At 31.3% G+C, this 18,697-nt stretch overlaps 1 protein-coding gene across 1 annotated transcript in view; it reads left to right on the plus strand.

Annotated features, from left to right (window-relative positions):
• Window positions 1-2,405: 2,405 nt before the first annotated feature.
• LOC131841432 (calpain-A) overlaps window positions 2,406-18,697 on the plus strand; it is a 37,158-nt gene continuing 20,866 nt past the window's right edge. Inside the window, exons 1-2 of the mRNA XM_059189749.1 lie at window positions 2,406-2,476; window positions 6,310-6,559. Coding sequence (XP_059045732.1) covers window positions 6,371-6,559 — 189 coding nt within the window. The 5' untranslated portion in view covers window positions 2,406-2,476; window positions 6,310-6,370. The remainder of the gene's footprint in view (window positions 2,477-6,309; window positions 6,560-18,697) is intronic.

Here is an 18,697-nt window from a genome sequence, read left to right on the forward strand (position 1 = left end):
AAACTTGTAGGTATACGAAATTTCGTGCACCATGTATCGAAATAACGAGTTTCTATACATTTGTTAATCTCGTAATTTACCCGCAGTAAAATTTTCATAAATTCTTCCTTAGTTGATGTTTACATAATAAAATGCATGAAATGGAAAGATTTCAAGTTTCTAACCGCTGTGGTTTATGCTGTGCGTTAATGGATTAGTTAGGATTTTATTTATTTATATATAGGTTTCTGTATTTTTATATACATTTAGTTTAGTTTAGTCTCGAAACAAACAGACTGATACGCAAGTAACAGTCGTACTTGCGAATCAGTCTGTTTGTTTCGAGATAGGAGATAGCCTATGTTCGTGAGGCAGTCTATCCTCTTGCTTTCCGCTCAGCTTTTAATTATGAAAAGGTAACAAACAAACAGAAATAGATACACATTTTTGCATTTATAACATTAGTAAGGACTAGCTCTCGCCAGTAGCTACGGTGTTATTATCTATAGGGATAAACACTGTCATACATTGTTTTTTTTTTCGGACTACTCTAATGCTGTTGGCAGCAGCTGGCCTTTACAGCTTCACCGGACGTTAGTGGGCGAGTGCAGATGGCACTCCAAACTCGCGGAAGGACTTATGGAGCGGCAGAGGGCCAACTCCTGCCTGACGGATACGACGTTAGTCTGAGGGCACCACTAGGAGTTCGAACCTCGGCTCAGGCCGTCGGAATATCGATTCCCGTTTGAATTGGATGGTGGATCGATCGGAGGGGAGTCATACATTGTATTTTTACGTCAAATTTATTAAAAATCACATCAATGGAAAAGCTATGTCCGTGGCCTAAGACCGATGAATTGTCTTGCAGCATTTTGAGTTCTAATGGTGCCGGTCGGTTGGGTATTAACTAAAACCGGAATAGGATTTGAATGCTTTAGGTATTTATGCTTGACCTAACGACCACTATTCGATCTGTCTAGTTTTTGTTAAATTGTTAGGTCAATGCTAATAATCAAAACTTTCTGTATATTATTTTATTGGTTAGCAATGTAATCTATCAAATCGATTTTCATGCGGTCCCGTAAACTGTCGTGTTTTTAATTACGGGTGAATTTGCCACAAAGAGCTAACTAATCTGACTTTATTCTAATCTTATCATCCATATAGAATCCCGTCAGCGAAAACCGTTACCGCAGGCGGATGCATCATTCCATTAATAAAAAAAAACTATAGCTGCTTATAGAGAACTTTTTTAATTCGCATACATTATGATCTAATTTTATAGGTATCCATTGTAGTACGTTCTTTTTCTTTTAATTTTTAACCCCCAAACATGTTTTCGTATTCATTTATCATGAGATGACCTCTATAGTACCTAGGTCTTTTAAGAAAGGAAGTAGAAATTCCCGTAGTAAGTCTTCTGAACTACTCAAGGATTTTAAAACTGTAAATTTTCTGTACTTAGGTAAAAATAGACTATTGTCTCTGTTACAGAATAGAAAACTGGGTTTGTTTCTCTGTTCTGTGGTCTCCATCGATAGATATCTTTATTTTAATCTATCTTTGGATAGTTATTTTTATCTCTATTTAGGGTGGATTTGTATTATTAATACTTAGATTCTAATTAAACTGAGATTGGATGTGTACGGTAGAGTAAGAGACCCGATTGTAATTGGGAATTAAACAAACAAAGGTCGGCCGAAGCTAGTGCTAGCTTGGTTAGGCAGTGTTTTGTACTGAGTATTCGCTTCTTCATATAATCTTGACCTCTATTGGGGAGTTTTAGATCTTTCCAGAGTTTTACCTATAGGTACCGGATTCTATATCTAGTTTGAAAAAAACCCAATCATCAAACTGTTCATGTGGAGGTAATGATAATCTCCTCGTTGTCTGCATGAAGCCATCTTATATAATTTCTGGTGCAAATTTGCCATAGCGTGTTGATTGACCTGGTTTTAAGTTATGACTGGTGCTTGCACACCTGCACATACTCATATAACATGTAAAACTAATGATACCTTGAATTCTTTATTGAAATAAAAGCAAAACAATAGCTCTTATAGCAGATAATAATTTTATTGAATTCATTTTCGACAAATTAATAATCAAGAATCAAAACAAAAGGCATGTGTCATTTACATATCCAATATTTAGATTTATTAATAATTTAATGAGGACAACAAATTATTTGGTCATTTAGTGAGTTAGTTAGTTAGTTGACTTACATTATAATAATGTAAAATTATTTTAACACGGTAATAAATAAAATCAATGTCGCTCGTATTTAATTTAACGGATGACGTCACTACCAGTTATAATCTGTGTAGAATGAAAATAAACCAGCTAATTTAAAGAGATCGCTCCGGTGAAGAAACAGTTCAATGTGGAATTGTTTTCTAAATTTATACATTTATACTCAGTCTCCTGTCAGTTTCCGTTCACGTATGTTCATCTATTTTGTCTCTTCGTAAAAAATATTTTTCTTGCGAATTCTAACGTAATTTCAATATAATAGTGTTATATTTTGATTTGGCATATTATTGTGGTGTTGTGCGTGAATAAATTACATGAATTGATAGTGTATTTCTAAGATTAATTGTGTGTTCTTGAAATATTATTTTGGGGCCAGTTTGTAGTGGTTTCTCACATTTTAATGATGACCTCAGTTGTTTAGACTGTTTAGGATGTAATAAAAAGTGATACTGATCAAATGTATGTCCCTTTAAATACCATATGAATTTTATCCATGACTTTTTCTAGAACAGCATTTCGACACGGGGTGTACTACTGACCTATATAATAAATAGAAAGCATGTCCAGAGTGTTTCTATTATTAATAAAAGGATGTAGATTAATATATATCCTAAAATAAACCTATATCATCAATAATGTAAAATAAATATTATGTGTATATATGTTACAAAAGTTTTAAGAATAAAAATTAAGTATTACATATTTATATCCATGTATTTTATAAAAACTTACGTCTAGTTACATGTTAAGTAATATATGGTATTTTAATAAATAGTAGAGTAAGATAAGACAGAGATCAGACATCTTGTAAGACTGACAATCTTATATTATACTTAAATTACATGTTAAAAACTATCTGCTATGATAATTCTGATGATTTAAATTATATCTAATCATCAAATAATTCTTCATATTGTAAATAAAGACTGATATAAAACTGATAAAACATGTACCAATATTATTTATGATTTAACCGAGAAACTAGACAAGTGTGGCTATGAATCAGACCTAGATTAAGAAAGTTTTTATATACATTCCACCATTCAAAGTAAAAATTACTTATATTATAATGTTAATATACTTGTAAATTTTAATTATATGTGAATATAAAGCTAAATAAATGAAATACCATAGGAACAAAAGTATTTTTTCACTATATAAACATTTGTCCTAGTAAATGCATTAATTTATAATATATAGCTTAAACAACTGAGGTTAAACAATTGAAATTGTGATTATTAGATCCTTTATGACAAAGGTATCCCCTAATATAGAATTTTTTTAAATTCGCATGGGGTCCGAAGTTATTGTCTCCTTATATAAGTCATAAGAAACTACAAGTTGAAATATGCATTGCTTGTGTTATTGTATAGGTTTTATATCATTCCCCATGCACACCAGCTCTGCTTTGTATATGTATTTGTGATAGTATGAGGTTAACATTTAAACCAATACACAAAATATTATTTGTATTTACATGTGTAAAGAGAAACAATATTTTGTGTATTGGTTTTAAGACTAATCTGATATAATGCATGTATGCATTATATAAATGGGATATTTAACATGATGATATTATTTATGAGGTCCAGATATTTCAATGTTGTTACAAACAATCCTGGTCATGGGTCGTCAATGTCAATCTGATACATACTGTGTATTAATGTAGTCAGAGAGACCAGCACCTGTAAAATGTGGCTGTAAAATGAAGTATCCCTTTTCTGTATCTAAGCTATATGAGACATGCCTAATGCCTAAAAGTTATTTTGTCTAAAGATTAGGAGAGAATTATAGGGCTACATTATTATGTACAGTAGCCCTATAATTCTCTCCTAATGTCTCTACTCATATTTTAGATTTTTACACAGTAAAATATTGTTGTATCTTATGAATTCTGGACCTTATGGTTTACAGTAGGTATATCGTTGACATGTTTGTTACACAATTATATTTATAGGATGAGAAGGATATCAGTATAATTTGCTAGGCAAGTAGATTATATTAACTATTTTGACATAGACAGTAGATCTTTTAGTCCAAGTCATCAATAAAGCTATACAGGCTTTAATTAAAGCTTTTAGAGTATAAAAGCCTAAAAGATATTTATGATTTTGGATAAATTTACCTAAAATGAGTTGTGTACAATAAAATATTTTTTTATCAATTTAGTGTCATTAGTCAAATATTTGTTTTCATATTTCTATCAAGTATATGAGTACAAATGTTGGACTTTTCTTGGTGAAAGTTTCATGAGTATTCTACCTGGATTTTGGCTAGTCCTTTCTGCCTAACCCTGTATATGGGTACTTAAAATACATACAGTTAATTTTTTTTTCTAAATTATAGTAAGTAGTAGAAATAAATCATCATATGTAAGGTATAGATGTAACTACATTACAGCATACAGGGATACAAGTGAGAACAGCTGTTTTTAAAATTCAATTTACACATAAAATATTTGAATTTATACAGGATGTTTTTGTTTATAAAATTACAATAGGGACACGAAATTCCATTATTATCGTATAGTAATGTATAATGTATAAGGGCATTCTATATGCCCTTTTGAAGGCAATGCAGAAATTTGGTAGCATCCTATATATATAGGTACATGCTCAAAAACAAAACCTAATACAAGGTGTGTACAATTAGCGTATTATATCCGAGGTTCACGATTACGTCACTATAAATGGTGATTCGCTCGACCTCCAGTATCTGGTGTACCTACTACAGACTGCCATTAGTTAGTACTGTGATCACATCACACGAAACTAGTCACTGCCGCGACTCGCCAACTTACAATTTTATTGTGCTATAGTAACTTGTGATAATTCGTTCAGTGTCAATCGAAGGAACCAGTTATTTTGACATTCAAAAATTTGTCAAGGTCTATTCTTAAAGCAGGTCATCGGCCATGTTAGCTTAGTAGGACCAGTATCACCCTTATCAGTACAGTTAAGCCGTACCCATAGTGCTTATTTCATACTTAACTCAGTTACCTGTCAGGGATGGTGTTACCTACCTGTGTATACATCCATATCAGGGAAATCAGTATTATATAACTTCAAACTGTGAACCTTGTACAACACAATTAATTGTCTAATAAATAATCAACAACGAGAATAGTGGGTTCTGCATTTATTGTACACAAAAAATCATAAAAGTATATATATTTATTTTTTATTTATATAATTTTAATGCAGGTAACACAGAGGTAAAAGTGCGTGAGAAATCTGATCATTCACTGACTGAATGTTCTCTATGGGAGGGTGTTAACAAGTAGCTAGCCAAACTGAACGATAGCGATAGTCATATTATATGTTGACTTTGTTAAATGATAGAAAATGTAAATGAATATTGCATTTGACTCTTTATTCTTTCAAATTTGAACAGACAATTGTAGCTCAGTTTCTGAGAGACCTATAAAAGGATAGATCGTCAACACAGTGCCCTCGCGCTGCCTTCACATGTAGTATAGTATACTATATAAAAATATATTCGACCCTAATTGTTAACTCGTAAACAGTCATGGTTACAGTGTCATTGAGCAAATTCGGCATTTAGTGGACGACGAGTTTCCCACTATTAAAACCTTACAATTCTGAAACAATTAAACTTAGTTACACAGCGCGGTGGTATTGGTCTTTACAGAAGCTGCCACAACATACATTGTAATTTTAAATATACTAGATTTTTTTTAATACATGATAATAGAATGGTGCATCCGCCTGCGCAAACGGTTCAAGCTAGCGGGGCACCAGCGGAGTATGATTACATGAGCATAGGGAAGGTCAGTTACAGGAACTACATAATCACAATGGTTTCCAGGGGGAACCCCGTGAAGTTCAACCTGACATGGTACATACATTGATAGTTATTAGTCCTGATTACTAACAATTCCCTTCTACTGTATATTAACTAGATAGTTACTAAGCCTTACAATAGGTAGGTATGTATCGTACATAAATATTAAATATGTATATTTTTCTATAGATTATACATAGGTATATGCACAACACAACAATAATATTTTGCCAAATGAAACATCATAATAATGATTTATTAATTTGTGTATAGTGAACAATAAAAATGTCTTAGCGGTACGAAAGAAAAGTGTAGTGTAGTGTGAAGCCTCGCAATGGCGGGGCAAAATGGAGGGAATTTTGGCTCTCTATTGCAAGGTGCGGGGAGACAATTGTTGAACCAGGGTGGGCAAGCGTTGTTGAACTATGGAGCCCAGGCTTTGGGGAACATCATCAATGAGGTGTTCCAGAAGAAGGAAGTGGAACAGAAGAGATATTTGCCGAGCATTAAGAACTATAAAGTGGTATGTATCTTACCGACTGTTGAAGGCGACCTTTTTGATAGATTTCATTGTTTTTTATATTATGATGATATGACGTTATGTTCCTATTGTTTATAGGGATTATTTATATAATGCCATTGTACTTTTTGTCATTACTATTTATTTCCTTCTCACATACCTACTATAATAGATGTTATTAATAATAAGAACCTAAGACCGTCTACGGGGTATCCGTAGGGGCACCGCACATGTCGTTACTATAAACGTAATTACGTTATTATAAATATGTACTAGTATTTACATTACAATGATTAGTTGAAGTTCAAAATTAAATATCTTAGATATATGCATTTCAATATATCTTTGAATTATTTAAATAATGTGTAAAATAATAAGACAAACAATATATACTAAATAAATAATCAAAACTATTCAAAACATACAGAGTCACATATAATCAATTAAAATTGTAATAAATATTGTTTATTCTAAATAAATGGAAGGGTTTAATGTCTTCTTTATAAGGGATAAAATCAAAGAAATACTCTACCGTACGGTTTAGCGGTTCAGCGCACCGCCTTACTTTCAATGATCGTCGGTTCAATTCCTTGCACGATCTAAACATTTGCATTCGTGACTATATTGTTGTTTGTATTGGTCTGCGTGTTTTCTATGTATACCTATTATGTATTTACAAAACGTTCTGGTATTCTACCACTTGTCTGGTACCTATGGGTACCAATGCACAAGTTCTTCTTAGCTTGGGACTAGACGGCGCTGTGAAAATCATTGAGGGTTATTATTATTATATCAATGGACTTCTAAATGCTCGGAATTAGAGAAGAAACAAAATTATTTCGACATCTCCAAATTCAATCTACTCATACAAAATCTCGTCAGTTACGCGTACATTTAACTGGCCACGATTTCAGCACGCCGCCTTCACCTATTTAATGGGCATCGTCCGTCTAGGGCGACCCCTACCAACATTTCGACATGTACTCGTTTGATAAATATTTTACTACACAACAACATCAATATTTGTCATCTATACTAATATTATAAACTCTAAAGTGTCTGTCTGTTTATTGCCTTTATACAACTAAACGCCTGAACATATATATTGTTTATTTATTAAATTGCATTCCATAATGTCACAATAAAGGTTGATATAATATTAATGTGAGAGCATCATACAGGTTAAAGGTGATGAATATTGCTCTAGCAGATTTTAATTATTTTGTATATTTTTTTCTGATCTATGTGTGACCGCAGTTCCACAAGCTTTTAATTTATAGACTCTGTTTTATTCTGATGTATAAGCTATACTGTAAAGTTTCATCAAAATTCGTTCAGTATTTTTTGCGTGAAAGAGTAACAAACATCCATCCATATATCTAGCAATACTCCCAAACTTTCGCATTTGTAATATTAGTGAGATATTACTGATTTTATTATTTACAAGTTATCTACCTGTTATTGTATTACGAGGACTTACACAAAAAAGCAGACATCTAGTAGTACATTACCATCCGGTCAACAGCCACTATGTACATTTAATATGAACAGTATAACATCCTAAAATTATAATATTAATGTTACTTAATATTATTTATATACATAATTTTGTAATGACGAACAGCTTGGCATAACCTCAAGTTGAACTTGATGTGGGAGGTAATAGTAGGTACAATCCTCTAATATTAATAACTCCCACATGGGTAAAGCATTGGCTGGCGTATTAGAAATGTTTTTATCTGATGTACTTTATACTAATCGGTTTCGTCTTATAAATACATTAATTGTTACCCGCGATTTTCTTTGCTGTTTACACAAATTTTTTGTGTGTTATTTGAATAATTTTTTATCAGATTATTTTGTTAGGTAGAAGGTAGAAAATAGGACGGACGGCGTCCTATTTTCTATCTATCTATATAAATATGCGCCTACGTATATGCTTGAAAGATGCTTAAACTTATTTTTTAGGCTGTAGATTAAACATAAATAAATATAACATTCAAAGTTTTCAAAAAATTACCTTTGAGGGCGTAAAATAAAATGGGAAATGAAAGTTTCTATGGAAATTCGATATATTTGATGCTAGAACGACGAAACTTTTTTATTTTGATGTTTAGGGTTAGATTTTATTAAATATTTTTTCTTATTTCGGTCAAGATCACTATTTTACGCGGACGATTTGGCGGGCACAGCTAGTAATAAAAATAATTAAGGATGTCGATTCTTGATTCTGGAACGTAACAAAACTAACCGTGTAACGGTGTTGCCGTGCAATTCAGTAAATTCGCCACATAGCGATTCACAAAATTGAAACAGATATCAACTTCCTCGGATGAGTAATCATTGTAACGTACAGTCGGAACCATCAAACGATAATTCCACAATTGCCTTGACATCATTCTAGATCTAAAGCAATTGTTTCAATTACATGTACATTTAAGTGTATAATCTCATATGTCCAGTGAAGAATAGAAATAGAAATAATCTTTATTCAAATAAACTTAATATAAGCACTATTGAATAGTCAAGTTTTTTTATTCTACTGCTCATTCGGAATGCAGACTCGTCACAAGAAGAATGAGTAATAAACTGGTGTGTTGCTCTTTTAAATAAATATTGATTTAATTTTACTTACACTAACAAGGATTAGGCATCCGATAATCTACATAGAAACCACTACGCACTTTATCTCTTCAATCAGATAACATTGTCAGCGCTATCAATTTGAAGTTAGATATTTTCTACAAAAACATTATTATCATTCATAAATTCTTCAATTCAATAATAAGCTTTTTTTACAAATAAAATAATTTATAAGACAATTGAATCTTTTTTCTGGCAAATTGAGTACAGACTCTGGCAGTTTGTTGTAAAATCAATATGATATTGATGAAGAATGAACTTAGCATGCCATGAAATTACCGTGCGAGTGCTGAGACCATCGCGTGACAGAGAGCAAAACTCCAAGCAGTTCTCGGGACTTGCGAACCGGGAATAAGTTAGGTTAGGTTTTTTATGGATAATACTTGAGAGCAGTAGACCAGTGAAAGATGATAGGATGAGCATGAAGTTAGACCAGTTAGCCCATCATGACGGATTCAAAAGGAATTAACCACATGGTTTCCAGGAGGGTCCGCGTGGAGGTCGCCCATAGTAGTATATTGTTAGCAAGGGGTTACTATTCCCCTTTACTAACAACCCCTTACCTCCTAGTGGGGGTTAGGTTAGGCATTATTTTATAACTGGTGTCAAACATTACGTTTTGCTTTAATGACAATTTTTAGAATAATATAATTTTTGAAGGACTCGGGTGTAGGTTAGGTTAGGCATTATTTTACAACTAGAATCGAATCTATTAGGTCTTGTTTTTATAAGAATTTTTAAGAGGTTTTTATTGAGGATTTTAATATGGCAGTTTTACTACGACACGATCAAAAATGACAGTGTCTTTCAACGTTGTCACGTCTCACCGTCAAGCATTGCGTAATAATGATTTAAGACATGTATATGATTGTGGCTTAATACATTATTATTATTATACACAGATACATTTTGCCACTCTATGCGCAGACGTACATGTTCCCAAAAGTTTTAAACCAAAAAGGAACTACACACACACCACACACTACCGACCTTGTCACAGTGTCATTTGTGACACTCCCCGTGTCACAAATAAGTCACTTCACACAAACGTGATTGTGTGAAGTGACTTATTTTCCAAATTTACACTGTTGAACGAGTTTAAACTCATCAACAAGACAATTTAACCTTATGTTAATACTTATGAAGTTGTAAATATTAAGAATATGTTTCGTTATTAGTTATTAGTTTAATAGTTACGTATAAGAATCATGACGTCACAAAATTTAGTCATATTTTGATTAACCCAGTGCGTTGGCTCGATATGTATCGTAATTTATAGACGCCTCCAAAGGCGAAACAAAGCGAATTCCTTATGATGCGTTTTTGTCCAACCTCGGTGGTCTAGCGGTTTAGCACATCCCGTTACTAATGATGGTCGCGGGTTTGATTCCTCGTACAATACAAACATTTTTATTTTGAATATTTAATTAGTGCTTATGAGTACTAATTAAATATGGTACCAGTCTGTGTAGTAAAACGTCAGATCATTCTCGAACTGATTTTATTTAATGAGGTAATTCTATATAATAAAGCAACACAAAACGTGCAACATACCCACATAAATTAATATTATAAAATTATTACTACAGTCTGTGTGTTTTATGAATGTATTTTTGTAAAATTCATTTAAGAATTTATATTAGTTGTTTAGTATCTAGTATAAGTACTAGATGGCGCTATGATATTTTTATTGGTTCGGCTTTGAAACAGTTTTTAATATCTTTGATAGAAACACAATGCAACTAAATATTTTGAAATAATTCTACGCGTGTTCAGTTTATAAAAAACATACTTAAAATCGTTAGTATATCGACAATAAATAATATAAATACGCATTATTAAGGTCTCAAATAGTATAGGTTAGATCTTGAAGAAATTTGTATAGGCGGTCCTATAAACAAGTAATAATCAAAATCGGTGTATGTGGAAAAAAGCGCTGAGTTAATTTCCATAAAATATACAGTTGAATTGAGACTATCCTTTTTTAAGTTGGTCAACAGAAACAATATTATTAACCGACTTCAAAAAAGTAGGAAGCTTTCAAATATATTTTGCAGAAGTATATTTTGCATGATACCTCGGACTTTTTTCTTGCTGTCTCTGCAGGAGTATTATTTTCTAAATAGACCAACTTTTATATGTATAAGTGAGATATCATTAACGGTTTCACCGTTAATGATATCTGTAATATTTTTATTATTTGCATAATCTGTAATATTTTTTTTATTACTGTGTACATTTCGCACTAACACTAAATGATTGATAACGAAAAGAGGAAGGTCACAATGCAATTATTTTGACGTTAGTTAGTCGCAGCCGATAAACCTAATGTTAGCGTTTTGGTAAATCATTTATTAAATAATCAAATGAAATATTAGGTTGTTATATTTTATATTAACAAGTGTAATATAACATATCTTATAACTTAATAATTATTGTATAGGCATCGGAGCGAACTCTTTGCCTCGGCATCAACCCCCGGGGTTAGAATAAATAAAGTCATTTTTCTACGAGTGTGTATACATTTAAGAAATACTATACTAGGACAGTGGTGCGTAACCCGTGGGTCGCGCCCCCCCAGAGGGGTCGCGAGAAAAATTTTCCGGTTCGCAAAAGCGTAAACCAACGTCAATCAACATTTCGTGTGATGTCAATCAACATTTTTCTAAGTATCGTACTAATAAATATCTTCACGTACATAAATTAACTTCGTTGTGTAAAAACCTCTAATAATAGGAAATTTCAGAAATAGTTTCATTTTAATTATGTTGATTATTGAAAAAAAACCTCTACTGTTTACTCAGGCGTCGCAACAAATTAAAAAAAAAAACGGGGGTCGCAAATGATGATAGGTTGGTACCTAACCAGTAGTACCTAACAGTGGTCTGTACTGTCATAGTACAGACTACTGTTAGGTACCACTGGACATGGAATGATAATGAATTTAACCTAACTTAAGAATGTTTTTATATTTAATATACTTTTTTTGCCTCTTTTGTTTTATTTAAATATCGGTTATAGCCCCTATCATAAAAAAGTTATTGTGTGCGGTCGTGTATTGTATGAAATAACGTTAGTAAGCTGAACAAGATAAGTTAACAGACAAACCCTGTTAACTAAACCCTATATATGTCTTACAATGCTTATCTCTTCTGAAAATGACTAATGTGATAAACTAAGATTACGACAGTTGTCTTGTTACGGCAGTTTATAAGACTACACCGTTGTCACATTACATTCGCTTCTAATTGCTCTCTTCCGTTGCCTGCTTTATTATCATACCGCTAAAATAACTATTGAGAATCTGCCAGCGTCGTAAAATAAGACGAGTCAAGAGTGTATAGATCCATCATTCTTTAGTTACAAATAGAACTTCAAGGGGGATAGTTACGAATTTGGTAGTTTGTTTTCTCACAAAATCTTAACTTTTAAATATAAAGTTGTATCTTTGTTTAAAAGAGTAACACGCTTGCTTTGGCGCTTGTACTTTCTGTATCTGCTCTCCGAATGAATGGAATTAAAATATATTGATTGAAAACTTCATCTGAATCAAGATTATTGAACTATGAAGTTAATCACAATGTACAAGAAAAACTTAAAATTAAGACTTTAATAAAACAACAGATTATAAGTTAAATGGAATTATCGTTCATCGTACGGTAGTAGCTACTGATTGTAAATACAAAGATGTCAAGCGAAAAACACGGCAAATATTCTTACTTGCTGACTTAAACATAACTCCATACTTTAACGACATAATAATGCAGATGTCCTGTAGAGTTCCTGCCAGACCCCCTGTCTAGACAGCTACCCTATATGAGACCAGATATTGATTTCTTGAGAACTTGAGTAAACACTTAAGCAAAGAAGAGGTATTAGTAAATCTAAAGATCATGGCATAAATCTTAGAAAAGAACTTTTGTTATTGCTTTACTGATTTATGTGATAATTTGTTTTGTTTCTTCCCGGGACCTTGACGCCTTAAGCTTATCCTGTATATAGTATAGTATAATTTTATTGTAAGAGAAAAGAAATAATATTTCGAATCTATAAGACTTATTACAATGGGTTAGTATAGTATATAATTTTCTCGGCTTTATGTCCGTCCTCGTGAAGCGACCAACTTCACGCCATTAAGATCTGTTCAGGCATTTAGGCGTAAAAAATGTGACAAACATAGAGAAAGAGCGAAAGCGCGTTATGTTTCATGTCTAATCCAAATTAACGTATATGTAAACATACCTCTTAGGATGAAGTCTTCAAATAGGCTACTTTTTAGTCGGATCGATTACAATTACGATCACGTGAGCGAAGTCAGGCAAGTTAGTTGATAATGACTAGTATTTTTAATTAACTCTATATCTTTAAAGCAATACACGATGGTTTCACCAGTAGTTCTGATGCTCATTTGTTAGCTAATTGCATTAGCTTAAAAGCTCTTGTACAGTATTGTAAAAAGAGCAATTATTTTTTATGTCACTCCCCGTCTACGGGGTGATAAAATTGGATATGGTATTGCAACCGCACCTACAAATGTCGTGGTGTTACACAAGGCAGTCTCTTGGGTCCCGTAGTTGATTGGGTGCCATATACAAGGTGCCTTTGTTTCAGCTCGTGAAACAGTATTTTTATTATAGTTTTTTTTGTGATGTGTGGACTATGATGTTTAGATGTATGAATATGTAATGTGCGATAAAATAAATAGTTAAATGCAGTATTTAATAGTGTTACTATAATACTAATCATATCGTCATACTACCAAACAAACAAATTATTAGTATTTTCATATATAAATTGATATAGAGCAAAACATTACATAACTTTAATATTTTGCTCTATATCAATTTATATATGAAAATTGGAATTGCATCAAAGTAAATACATATGAATTGAACAGTTTCCTAACAAATTCCTGTATGTATTCCTGTATATGTCCTGTTCTTAAAATACACTGAAATTCGAATAGTATATATAAGTTTTTTTATGATATGATGATGATACTCTCTAACTAACGAGAATTATTTGTATAGATTGTATTAGTAATATTAAATATAATATAAAATCCGGTGGAGAATTGGCGGAGATATCACCAATCTATAAATGTAGCATTGAATGTCGAACCACTTTCTTATGGCGGTCGGTGGAAAACCGAAAAGATGTGAAAACGTCCATTTAAAATATAATCGAGATGTCAACCTCTTCCTTTTTAAATTCGGTTAAAAACATGTTACAATACAATTGTGGGTGATAGAATGAGTGGACTGTATGTGTAATGTAAATCAAACAATGGGTAGAAAATGGTAAATACTTATAATGAGGATAGTACGTGTACAAACGGTTGTAGGCAAAAAGTGACAATAAAATATATGACAATTCTAAAAGAAAATACATTTAAAATTGGTAGATAAATAAATATATAAAAATGTGCAAAGAGTTTGCAACAACAATTGAAAACATGACAAGTCTGAAATTAATGTAAACATAGCTTACCTTTTACCTTAATTGAATTGAGTTAAAAGCTATTAAATTGTAGGAATAAATACTTTGCTAATATTCATGGAGTGAGCAATGTCTGTTAATCATTAGCCATGTATCTATATATTTATATTAGCGTGTGTATATATGTGTGCAGTGTACGGAACGTTATCAGTTCAGTTTCAGTCAATAGTGTAATTTAATAACGAGCGGTCACTAGTATTAGTAAGCTACACTGTAAAGTAAAATAGAAAAAAAAACAGTGAATTAATAAAATAGTGTATTGTGAATAAAAAAGAATATCTCATAAAATATAATATATTCGTAAATGATATAAATAATTAAAAGTATAAAGAATGTAATAATTATAGAATACTATAAATAAAGAGTGAAATCAATAAATTCAAGGACTGAACTACGGTGGCACTGTCATTGAATTGTCAAACAAATCATGTTGAAGAGAAAGAAAATTTAGACAAATACTAAAAAATGTAACAAAGTGCAAGCTCGGCTCCACACCAATGAAATTGTATCAAAAATGTTTATGATCAAAATGTTTAGATTTTTAATTGAAATAGTTTTTTAAAACTATGAAGTATTATGAAGTTAATAAGAGTCCATTAGAAATAAAATAATTTAATTTTTAAATTTTATACACTTTGATTAACTAAACTCATATAGTTTAGTTAATCAAAGAGTTTTATTATTATGACGATACTGCAATTCAGATAAATATGTTTATATATACATAAACGATAGTAATATAGAATACTTCTAATACTACATTATTACAAATAATTCTTATTTTTGTTATTAACAACCAACCAACATGTATTATGTACTGTACACTATATAATGTCGTATACCAACTTAATTGATGTAACAATTAAATAATAATTCAGTTTCATTTGTTTGTAATAATTGTTATATTAATAGTTTGTAATATGATAAATTAAATCATTACTATTCATGTAGCATCAGTAACTACATGTATTTACTACTATTTTATTTCTTAAATCCTGTACAGAATTTAACAAGAAACAAAATAAATTTATTGAAACAACAAAATAGTAACTGAACAATATTGAAAATGTGTAGACCTTGATCATTTGGGTTAAGATAATTAGGAAAACTGCTCCAATCGTTAAAACAGTAACTTAAACATAATTACAAAGTGCGGTTTAAAATACAGACGTCAGAATGTCTAGTGAAGTGCAAGAATCGTTTGTTAAATTAAGTAAAAAAGACGTTGGTAGTTTAAAGACATTTTATTTAAATGCAACAGTTATGGCTGGTGAGAATTCGTGGAAGAACAAATCGCTTGTATCTCCACAATTGGCGAGGATGCTGAAATCGTGCAAAGTTTCGCCAGAAGTGACATCCAAACAGTCAAATTCTATGACAAATATATTAGAATTACAACATATGAAACTACAACAATTGAATGTCAATTCTAGTCCAATTTGGGCGACGAAAGTGGAGAAATCAGAATCATTTATTACCAAAGAAAATGTTACACAAGTGAAACAAGTTATTGTTACGTATAGTAGTTGTGTAAATAATAATGGAAGAATATCTAATGATGAAATACCGTCCCCAAAAGTCATATTAGAAGATGCGAAATCTACGTCAGGGAATACGAGTATATCGCCTGTGTCTCCAAGTAAAGCGTACAAAATGCGATTGCCACCTAGTTACAATGGGAGTAAGATGTTTATGCCATCAGGCCAGCAATTATTTTGGGTCCGTTATATTGTATTTTATTGTACGTTTTGGTTTTTTAAGGATAATTGTAATCCATTGTTTTTATTATGCAATTTTGAATATAATTCTTAAGGAATATTTTAAATCGGATACAACTTTATGTTTTGTTTGTCAAGGATATACTCAAAAAATATAATGTAGTATTCTATAAATGTAGGATTTGCACGGGTGCAATTTTAATAATGGACATCTTTTCTTCGTATATCTTTTAGAATATAAACTTATATTTAAATAATAAGAAGATATAATATCTTATTTAAAAAAAAAAAACAGATATCTTTGTATTTCGGCCAAGACTTTTACGACTAGCTTAGATCATCTACTGCATTTCATTCAAATATTTGCGCAACAATTACGTGTCTGTAGTGAATAATGCCTACATCCTTTTCAGGATTAGGTTGATAATTCTAAATATATAAATAAATTTTATTCATACTCTACAAATTAATCCTCATTGCATTATTGAAATGTTAGCTTGTATTATAATATGTGATATTTAATGCATATGTTGACAAATAAGCTGCCCACGTGATGCAAATTGCACCTCTAGCTTTACAGAAAATACGCATTTGTGTTGCCGTTCCTAAGGACAAAATTTTTAAGCATCACAAACTGTAGTTTCCCTGTAATTTCACTGCAGAAAGTTATCCTTCATATCAGTACCTAGTTAGGTTAGAAAGCAAGCTAGAGATAGATTTATGTGAGATAGAGGTGCACACAGAGGACTTGCACAAAGTATTACTCTGGATTGTGTCAAAATTATAGACATTGTATACTACATTATAGACTACGCGGCCATGTGGGAATTAGTAAACATTTTTTTTATAATTAGAAAAAATACACCAGCGTATGTTGCTAGGAGTTTCGACATCTGCTTCGTAATGCGAATAACTTCCTTATAAAATTGTTAAACGTAGAATAAACACAATTTAGCCATTTAACAGTATAGTTTTTTATTTTTCTTTCAAGCTGTTATCTGTGTCCGTAAATGCAAGTTAATGTAGGTATAAGAAATAAAAAAACAAACAAAAACGTAAAGAATATAAAAAGTTCTAGCTGCAAGCATCATACATAACCTTATAAATTTATGATATCCTTAACTAAGTCCGTAGTAAAATGTTGTATTAAAAATATCAAGACTCAATAACCATTCGGCACAATTATACAATATTATAGAAATATCTATTTATAAAAATCGATTGACTCGTCTATCAACGTACAGTCAAAACTCAGTAGTATGATTATATCTAAATACTGAAAGCTGTATTTAGTATATAGATTTATAGTTGGATCCAAGTATAGCTACGGATATGTTTATATTTTATGTGTTGCTTCACCACGTTGACAAAGCCTCTGACTATCCGGCGGGATAACAGTCATGTGTTATCCGTATTTCTATCTATAATTTTATATTACTATCATTTAACTTAAAATTAATATAATTAATTAAAAATTATCAGTGCACGCAACGGAAACCCTCAAATATGAATAATATTGATCGTAGTAAGGTAAAGGGCCATATTATGAGACACCTTTTGAGTAGGAGTTGAATATTTTACATTGTTTAAAAAAAAATAGAGTTGAAACATTGAATTTTTCTAAGTTAATAGTTTGCCTGATATCTACTGAAGTGATAATAATTATTATCAAGTGAGTTTTAGTTGAAAATGCTAATAAATTGAATAAAATAACAGACAAGTACATACGGCCGTATTTATGAAACAGTCTAAAGCAACACGTACGGGTGTTCCATCGGGAATGTCCCAAATTATGGAACTCAAAATGAACTGAAGTACTCACATTAAAAACATTTTTCAGTTACTAATTTATTTATTCATAGTATCAAAAGTTTTATTATTAATTATTAATACAGTTAGATTTAAAAATTATACGAATAAACAAGCAATAAATAAATATTCACTTACAAAGTAAATATGACAAGAACAGTTTCAAATCTTAGGATTAATAAACAAGATATAAAAACCAAATATACATTAAATTAAACCAAAAATTCAACTATTTCATTTCTTCTTTGATCCTTTGTAGTAATGCGTTCTCTAGTAGCTTTTTCCGTTCATCAGCTATCACTTTTTTCTCATTTAATAATTGTTTTCTTTTATGTAGCTTTTCTTCTTTAGTTTTACGATCAGTTTCTTTTTTTGAGTCATATTGCATCCATTGATCAGATATGCCAGCAGAAGGTAGTTTGAGTTTACCTGATGACTCAACTTTAATCCATTTTTTCTTGACTTCAAATTC

Source organism: Achroia grisella, unplaced genomic scaffold (genome assembly GCF_030625045.1).
Source record: "Achroia grisella isolate CSIRO2021 unplaced genomic scaffold, CSIRO_AGI_Agris_v1 utg170, whole genome shotgun sequence".
Taxonomy (NCBI): domain Eukaryota; kingdom Metazoa; phylum Arthropoda; class Insecta; order Lepidoptera; family Pyralidae; genus Achroia; species Achroia grisella.